Raw genomic sequence first — 9,878 nt, 5'->3', positions numbered from 1 at the left:
TGGGTTTGTCTCCTATGGCATTATTTGATGTTTTGAGTTACTTTTGTCTAGTTTTGAGTCGTTTAGAGGTTGATACGCAGGGGATGGCATTTCTAGACTGTTGTTTGGCTTGCTTGATATTATGTTGGCTTGTTTGAGGTAAGTATCATATCTAAACTTGGTTGAGGCACTAGCTGCCTAAGGTTTTTGTGATAGCTACGTACTATGGGTGCGCACATGCGTAGGGATTGAGCCCATGTGCGAGCACCGGGATATTTATCCATGCTCAGGGTAGTAGTGCTTAGGCTATGATATGCCTTGAATTGACTGTCAAGCTTTAAATTGTGATGTTTTCATATTTGTAGCCTCATTGTGAACTATTTGATCCATATTTGAGGTTACATAGAGGATAATTCCCTGAATGACTTTAATATTTGCTATTTTATTGAGGAAATTACCGATTTGAGCTATGATAGCACACTTTGCACATGTATACAGTTTAGCATGTCCTTATACCAGTCCAGGAGCATGAAATTTGATATTCATTCATCATACACATGTATTCTTGTATATTCGCTTATGTGTGCTATGATTTGGACTGGATGCATGTGAATACGCTGACGAATTGTATTGTATTGCCTGTGACCATGCAGGCGGATTGTATTGTTATGCATGTAGCCATGTCAGGTGGATTGTATTGTTATGCTTGTGACCACGCCGGGCGGATTGTGTTGTTATGCCTGTGATCACGCCGGGCAAATCCATTATATTGAGCATGTGACCACGTCGGGCGGATTATGATATGGAGCCTTTGACCACGACGGGCTAATAGCACGTTGAATTGGCCGTGCTTGCATGTGGATACGGATCCATCCCCCTAGGGTCACCCTCTCATGTTTCTCTCTTGATGGTGTACACACGGATTGTGAAAAAACGGCAGATTTCTAGTTGATGTGAGCTCTAGAAGAGTTGGTTATTGTTAGTTGGATCGGGTTGCATGCTACCACAAGCTTTATTGGCTTATTGTTATTTGGATCGGGTTGCACGCCACAACAGACTGATATTTGGTTATTGCATTTGATCTTTACTTGTAATTTCTTTGATTGCATACCTGATTGACTTACATATCTTCCTTTTATGCTGGACTATTGATGAGTAGAACACTTTAAAAATAAAGAATTGTGAGTGGTTTTTCCTATGTTTTCTTGATTTGATCATATATTTGTTCTATACTTGTTGGATTTAAGAACTTGTATAGGTGACTGGTGAGTATCATTTATAATTTTTGCTTCTTTTATCTCGCAGAGGTTAGTTATGATACTTATTGAGTACATGGAGTCGGTTGTACTCATACTACATTTTTGCACCACGTGTGCAGATCTTGGAGCTGATGTTGATGTGCACGGCGGGAGCCGACATTGAAGATGTACCTGCGTTCCGGTTATAGCTTCCACTTATCCTTGGTAGCTTTAGATCTGCAAATATGTTTATGTATATTTCGAACAGATGATGTATTTATTTCGTACCAACTTTGTAAATTCTAAGTTTTAGAAGCTCATGATTTGTATTACCAGTCTTTGGGATATTGTATAGAGTTTCAGTTATTTCATTTATAGATCCCTTATTATTTCATTATAGTTGTATTGACTGTTATTTGGCTTACCTAGCGGGTTAGGTTAGGTGCTATCATGACTGGTTGGATTTTGGGTCGTGACAGTGAATTATTCTTAAGATGTTTACACAGATAAGATTGAAAGAAAGAAGATTTTTTCTTACCATGGTTCTTGGCTCTCCACCCGTATTTGGGAGCCATTTCTTTCCATCATCGGGTATTCGGAGTAGTGATATCCAATATTTTTTGGAGGTTCAGACGCAATGAAATGATGGTATTCACAGTTGGAGGTTCAGACTAGACGTCGACCTCTTTGGTTTTGTTTTTCTTTGGTCCTCCACCGAAGAGAAGACCAATGATTTCGGAGATAGCAGTGTAAGAAGACATGATGGTAAAAGATCAATGAAGAAGTTCTTACTGAGAAAGTTGAGTATTGCATAAAGGTTCTAAGGACATTTAGAGAGCGAGTTATGAAAATAGTGAAGGTAAAGAGTAAAAATGATGAGTAGTGGAGAAGTTATAGACGACAAAAATCGTGGTCATGATTACCTCGAAAATCGGTGAAAATACTTGCTGAATCACAGAGCAACACGTGTTCGGGTTATTAAATGCGAGAAGACGCGCGTCCTTTCGAATGTCAGAGACTGTTCAGGAACTTTGCTGCCAAGAAAGGAATTCTTATCTACTTCTAGGTAACACTAAGTTGCGTCACCGGAAAGTAGGGGGACTATCTGTATAGGGTAAAACTGGTTTATAACAACTGGGCGAATAGTAGTGTGACACGTGGCATTGGAGACAAGTAGGATATGATTCAGCAAACAGCTGTCACCGGTTGCAAATAGCTAGCGATCTTCGTCGAACAAGCTCTAAAGACAGAACAACTGATAGCAAAGAGTTATCGCATTGTCATCGAGTAACGTTCATTGGGCAGCCGTTACAGAGAAAATTTGCATTTAAATCCATCCGTTATGAACCCATCAATGACCATTTTATTCTCATTTAAGAGGAGCTTGATTTTATGATCTTGTCTCTCTAAATAGAGCTATAAGTAGTAGGGATAACAACCATTGTAGGGACATGAAACATTTATCTTTCACAATTGCTTTTACTTTTACTCTCGGAAAGACTGAGTTCTAAATCTGGCTTGTCATCTCTTTTAATTTCAATCGTTAATCTTATTTTTGTTCTTATTTATTTATCGTTTTTGGATCAAATCGACTAGTTTGTCTATAAACCACGCTATAAATTCAACTGTATCATTTTATCGATAAATACATCACAATAGGAATTTGATTTTGTTTCAATTTGTCGCCTGGATTAGAATAAAGTTTGTTGTACGCTTTTACCTCATAATAACTACAACACTTAATTGTTGATATTCTATGGAATTTCATATTGGACAAAGGTGAAATAATATTATGCAAAGATTGGAACAGGCAGAAAGAAATTTTCATTTAGATCAGATTTTCGAAAATCTGACAGTCATTGCGCATGGTGTCTACATCAATTCAGTAAATACATAATATCTTACATACATTATTATCGCTAAATCATAATTATTTAATAATATATATTTTTACCTTAATTTATTACTTATCATAACAAGTTGATATGATTTAGTACAAACATCAACTGCAAGTAAATTTTTACCATAGTGCGCCCTCCATGAGCCACACAAATAGAGGTAATTTATAGTCACTTGAAGTCCATACAAAGGGGTAAGATAGTCGCGTCGGTTAATTATTACTCTAATATTACATTTATGCTTGCCAAGCCAGTTATTGTACAACTGTTTAAGCAAAACCAAACTCTTTCATCATAACACAGCCCAAAGAAAGAACTAAGATTAATGAACGTTTACTGTACAAGCTGCAAGAACAAAGCACACTGAGTCCCAGAAAAGGGAATATAGCAATGTAGTGTATGCTGGTTACAAAAGCAAAAGCTTAGGATTAGAAACCAAGCAACTCCACAGCCCTGTCAGAGAGGCTCCATAAAGCTGGTGCAAATAGAGGAGTGATCCTTGGCAACGTGGGATATGTTAGCGTTCCGAGTAAAAACCAGTTAAAACTTAGGAGAGCAACTGCATCAGATGCGGGTCTGTTCTTGATGGTTGAGAAAAACTGGACAACACTCCACAAGGACATGCCAACGACAGTAAATAGCGCGAGGACAAGAGGCATGCATGCATCTTCAGCTTTCCATACGATCGTTCCAACTAAAAGTGACAATATTGCACTAAAAAGGGTCTGTGTAAAGGCTAGCTCCCTTCGTTGGTGTAACACACTACTTGTGTCAACATCCTCGGAGGTGGTAGGAATACATGGTTTGACATATTGATAGGATCTAGCTCCCATAAAATCACGGTTTAACGTAGTTTCACTTTTGCTTTTATCTTCCAGGGCATCCTCTTGCATTCTTTCGTGGTCAATGGTCATACTCTCGATACCACTTGATCTCCAAGATGGAATTGCATTGCCGTCGCCATGCAATATTTGGCCATTGCCTATATAAACATGGTCTCTGTGGCCCCAAAGTGCTTTACCATGACTTTCATTCAACCGTTGATTTTGTGCCTTCAGATCCTGAAGCTATATCAAATACAAAATTCAGTCTTTCCTGTCTCAAAAGTTGCATTATCAAGAGCAGAGGAAAAATTGGAACTCAGAGGACCATTATAGCAGATTTTGAAGCTACCAATTTTCAGTGATCAATCTACCTCAATGTCTCTCTTAATAAGTCCAACATTTCTGAAGTAGCAAGAAATAAAGATCTGAACATAAAAAGGTCATTCAAAACCAAAAGTGTGACATCCACCCATCACCCACAGAATTGCAGGGTAAACAGCACTTAAGAAAGGAATCCCAACTCATCCGCGTTGATGGGATGGACATCCAACAGCTACCCCAAGCTCAGTTTGCATTGACTCAATAATTAAAAGAAAGAAGTAACTTTGTGAGTTCTGACAATACATTAAAGGTTTAATAGTGTAAAAGCTGCACTATCATGATTTCGATCAAATGCACGAGGAAAATCAGCAAAAAGTGGTAGATGAGCAGTTAAAGCTTCACTTAAAGCGTCCCTGCCTTTATTGACTTCCCTTAATATTAACTTTCGTCAACTTGAGTTGGGGTGCTGAACACTTCCAAGGGCAATTGAATAGCTGAAAGATTTAAATACCCGATTCATTAGTTGATACGTAATTTTGCTAGGTTACCGTGGTATAATTGATATTCATAAGAAACGGATGAGAAATCAACGTCAAGGACACAGCTATGCAAACAGGAAGGTTTGGTGAAGAATAATCAAATAAAATGCTATTCAGGACTTTTCAGATGCAATATGATGTGAAGTGATGTGAAAGCAAGGACAAGAGGGGAAATATGAGTCCTTGAACCTTGTTCTGTGGCTTTTGGTTAAGTTCTAGCTTTTTTAACAAGTATATATTGCTGATGGTATTTTTGTGAAAAATGCACAAGGTAGCTAAACGATGAGTCTATGAAAGTTTCTTCTAATATTCCTCATCCTATTTTGCGCTCTTACTTGCCCTAGAAGTCTAGAAATGGAAGACTTTTTTTAACAAAACGTATTCTTTTATGGTTTTGTAAAGAAATAAATAGGTTGGGTATGTCATAAAACATATGAGGATTATCCTTAAAATTAAGGTGTATGCATTAAGGGTGCAAAACACAAAGAACTCGCCTATTCATAGACTATTATCCTTCCTTTCGCCTTTTTCCTCTAAATTAACTATCGACCCAGCACCCATTTTCAGAATGCTGAATGGTCACCATAATCACATTGCTCTTTGTTCTCATTCTTGGTCCCTATATTTCTAAACATCCATTATTCATCCAATGACCTGAAACACACAGATTCAAAACAAAGCTCTAATTCATAGAGGCAAGCGGTGATCATGTAAACTCTTTGTCTATTCAGCTCCGCTCCTTCCTAAATTAAATCAGAATGTTGCACTTCCTGGATAAAATATTAACCTGGCCCTCCAATTGACAAAGAAAATTGGTGAAAGTATATTAACCTGGCCCTCCAATTGCTCAATTTTGAGTATCGCCTCATCATGTTCATCCTCAAGTTCTGCTAACATGACCTGCATTATCTTTTTATCTTTGATGGCTACCTGCAGTCTCTTCTTAAGTTCCTTCCTTTCCCATAAAAGGTTCTCTATCTCTGTCTGCATTTGCTGAAGATGCATTTCCAGCTGCACATGTATTTTACTCACGTCAGTTGAGAAAATCAAGTCATACCATAACTCCTCAAAATGAAGAGTATACATTTAACACATATCATTAACCAGATATATGTGACACTAAACGAAAAGGAAAAGCTAGTTATAAAGAGAGTATGGTAAGACAGCCATTATAGGTGATTCTTCTTGCATCCCGTAATATCCTAATAAACTAAAAGTTATTTACTGCCAAGATCTGAATGAAGAAAGTGGCAATTTGAATACAACAGATCTTTATAGGGAAGAAACTAGTAGCTTTCAACTACTAACACGGCAGAGAATTTCAAAGTTAATGTGGCATTAAAGTTTTGGTTCAATGGGGAATAGGACAGGAAGTGCCGTAATGATACTAAAGTACTTGAAGCATGACTCTCTCACTTGAGAAATCATTCCATGAAGACAGCAGGTGAAATTAGAGCTGCCTGTTAAATCTACAGAGAATATGCAGGACTACGTGCAAGCTATACAAGTAAAAGCTGGATAAGACGGAAAAGCAGAACCGATCCTCTATGGTAGAAAAGGCTATGGGTCTCCCTCCACAAGGTGCACAAAGAGAAGACCACAAAAGATCTAGCTAAAGTATCTTGTCAATCATCCCTACTCCTCTTCCTTAAGATTTCTTCTGCTCCCTTCATGGCACTACCTAACACAATTCCAGCTTGCAGATCTCTTCATTTAGAAGCTTTGATACCGAGGAAGAAAAATTAATGACAGCATTATCAAGTGAGCCTCATAAATGATTTTGACATTAAAATTCAAGCATCAAATTTCAGAACGCTATTTTATAATTATAAAAGCATCCTTGAAAAGCTATGAAAACTATAAAATCCAGAACAATTAAAAAAAAAAAAAGCCTTCAGGTCTCCACTAACCCCCAGAGGAGAAACACTGATGGTCTCCAATAAAAAAGAATTAACAAGGGAACAAGCGTAACAGGGTATATATATATACATATCCGATCCATACATATGTTTGTTATGTGTCTTTTACTAACAAGAGGTGGACCAGAATCAGAGGAAGAATAAATACTCGAAGCAGCAGGATAAAAAACATACCAAATGGGAAAAAAACATGTTTCAGCAACATCTCAAAAACTAATACTCCTATGTTAAAAGGAAACACAAGAAATTCTTGCAAAATGTAACTGACCATCCTTTCCCTCTGTAGAGCAGTTAAACTTCGTATTGGCAGGGACAGAATAGCAATAGCCCAAATTATCAGTCTCCAGAGTAAGCTGGCATGAAAACCCATAGCAGCTCTCAGCAGCTCTGTCCAGGTTTGGATAACAATACATATCGTTCTCACACCAAAGAAGCAAGTGAGTTTGAGCAGTGACAAAGGCTTGATCAGCACGATCGTGACAGTGTTGACCAATTCAAGAAACAGTGCCATCTATACTTCCCAAACTAGTCAAATATACGCCATCTGCATAAACGTTCAAGTCCTCAAAATCCTGGTAGATATGTAAATTCACAGACCGAACAAATTACAGCCTTCAATAAGAGTGCACCAGATATATTTGACAAATATTTAGAACTTTCTCGGCATAAGGTAAACCAGTTTGAGGCAATAACACTGAACCACAACATAGAAAAATATACCATAGTTATTGGGAAAACCGTTTCCTCAAAGTTGGGAGCAACAAACTAAAAAGCATTTGTCCTTAGTTATAATGCAAGAGGAAATAAAACAGTTGCAGACTTGCTACTGCCCAATCAGTTCAGTCATCTCTGAAAATGTCCAGTGCAGTAAAACCAGTGAAACCAAAGGATTATTTTTTCAGATCGAGCGAGCTAGTTAAATATCTTCTAGAATTATCTCGATTATTCGATCATGAACAGAACCGACCAATATGATTTGCTTCCCTGGAGACTATATGAGAGTAAGGCAGAAAATTTCATCCACATTTTTCATACAGATTGAATAACAATGAAAGCCACCAGCTAACTTGAGACCAGGTGAATCAGAACTAATATTCAACACTAAAAAGGCTTGAAATATATATCTGCTAAACATTTAACAAAAATAAGGGAAACATCCTGAATGGCATTTGAACATCAACCTAGTTACACCAGCAACAGTCAGCATCATCTATCCAAATTGAGTAAATTCAGAGCAAATTTACTATAGATATGTCTTCTATCACTACAAAATGTCTCTTAATGATGGAAGCTTCTTTCATATGAGTTATGACCAAGCTCCTTGAGACTGAAAGAGAATTTCATTTTCTTAACTATCATTGTTCAAGTCCACCTCTCCAACTACACTATAAATTAGAACTTTGTTTTTTCTCCTTATATTCATCAGATGCAAGTTAGGAAGTAAATTACACTATCATTAATTATCTTAATTAGTGCAAAAATTGAAATTAATTTTGACGATACTCTTTCAATATCACTTTATTGGAATGATGGAGCACTGATTTACTAACACTATAAGGTGCACGATGGGCAGAGGCGGACCTATGTAGTAATTAGAGTGGTCGCCGGCACCTGGAGAGTTCGGCAAACATACTGTGTATACATGTATATATCTTTAAAAATAGTGATATATTAATAGTGGAACCCGATATATAAAACAGATTTTGGTTGAATGCAAAAATGCACCCGCAACCTTCAAATCCTGGGTCCGCCTCAGCTAGCAATGGGCAACTATTGAAAATTTCCTAATTAACGACATAGCCATATACATGATGAATCTAAATCTAGTACTAAGGAAATACCTTATATTCTAGAATCTTTCCGAAGCCTAAAAAGGGATGGAAAGGTGATACTTATGATAAAAGAGAAGTCCCCATTCCAACATTAACCGTATTGTCTTGACATAGGCCCGTATTCACAATTCTCTGTATTCAATAGCTCCCATGGTGACTGACTCAGTTTTAAAGACTTTTATTTGTTTTTTGACAAAAAACATTTTGGGACATCCCAAAAGACTTCAAATATATATCACACACAAGGTACGCTTAATCTTTTGGTATTTCAATATTAAATTTCAGCCGTATATTATGGCAAACTAAGACGCCATCACTTTTATACAGGTCAGCAATCTCTATAAGTAACTTGTCAGATTTAACTTATATACACTAACAATGAAGAACTTTTACACTAACAGTGTATTGAAACATGTCGTAACAAGTTACCTGCCAGATTATTGTTCCCACTTATTATGCTCATATCTGGACTTAACCTGGCGGCGTAAAAGTTATTTTACATTGAAAGTGTATAAAAGCTGGAACTCATAACTTGTCGTATTATAGGAACATTTTCCACGCTCCATTTCCTATCACACCAAACTAGAAAAGCCTTACATCCACTCTCCGCACAAAATCTCTAAAAATAAGGGAAAAAGAGTGAATGACAATGCAGTTCTTTCTAGTTCTCAAGATAAACTGGAAACGAAGACACACTTAGTACAGTCAAATTATCAAGCCTTGAAACCAAGAGATCCAAGAAACTCCCACTCACCACCCGAGAACAAAACATAGAAACTCAGATAAATAAATAAATACAACATCTCTGAATGTAACAAGGAAATTAAGAAGCACATAGCAGAGTTCAAAAGTTATTTTTAAAAAAAAAGGCAAAAGAAGAAAGCAATGAGAGAGAGAGAGAGAGTTTACTTTGTGAGTGATGGGGATTTTGGAAGCAGAATGCGGAAGGGTCTGAGCAAAGATCTTTTTCCAGAGTGGGGTCGCAGCAAAAATGTAAGAACCAAGGAAGAAGTGGGGTGTTGACACGTCCATCCCGCAGAGACGGACACGTTATCTTAAAAAAAGGACTTCAAATCTTTGAATGGATAATCAAGAGCGCCGCCATCTTTACAAACTGATATCACCTCCTCCAAGACTGGTCAGAGGTGTTACGTTGCACCTGATTTTGAACTAGTCACATTCTAACAACAAAATTTGTGTTAAGAAAATAATTAAGATTAAAAAATTGAGAAACAAATATAGTATTTGAATTATATTTTTTTAACTTAAATGTATTTGATATATTCGTCACGAGAGTCTTGATAGCGCCATGAACAATAACTATTATA

General features: G+C 37.1%; 1 protein-coding gene across 3 annotated transcripts; it reads right to left on the bottom strand.

Moving 5' to 3' along the window:
* Window positions 1–3,267: 3,267 nt before the first annotated feature.
* Window positions 3,268–9,596, bottom strand: LOC107827835 (uncharacterized). Of its 3 annotated transcripts, none has more exons than XM_075246957.1 (4): window positions 9,460–9,596; window positions 6,987–7,262; window positions 5,631–5,810; window positions 3,268–4,176 (listed from the first exon to the last, which is right to left on the bottom strand). In XM_075246957.1, exons 2-4 carry the CDS (start codon window positions 7,227–7,229, stop codon window positions 3,544–3,546), a joined length of 1,056 nt encoding a protein of 351 aa, XP_075103058.1. In that variant the 5' UTR covers window positions 7,230–7,262; window positions 9,460–9,596; the 3' UTR covers window positions 3,268–3,543. The 3 variants fall into 3 exon arrangements, with proteins under 3 accessions (XP_075103058.1, XP_016510532.1, XP_075103057.1); XM_016655046.2 differs by having other exon boundaries at window positions 3,271–4,182; window positions 9,460–9,595; XM_075246956.1 differs by lacking the exon at window positions 9,460–9,596 and having other exon boundaries at window positions 3,271–4,182; window positions 6,987–8,123.
* Window positions 9,597–9,878: the final 282 nt, after the last annotated feature.

This window comes from Nicotiana tabacum, chromosome 23 (assembly GCF_000715075.1).
Source record: "Nicotiana tabacum cultivar K326 chromosome 23, ASM71507v2, whole genome shotgun sequence".
NCBI lineage: Eukaryota > Viridiplantae > Streptophyta > Magnoliopsida > Solanales > Solanaceae > Nicotiana > Nicotiana tabacum.
The sequence above is the reverse complement of the archived record's forward strand: the minus strand, read 5'-3'. Positions and strand labels throughout refer to the sequence as shown.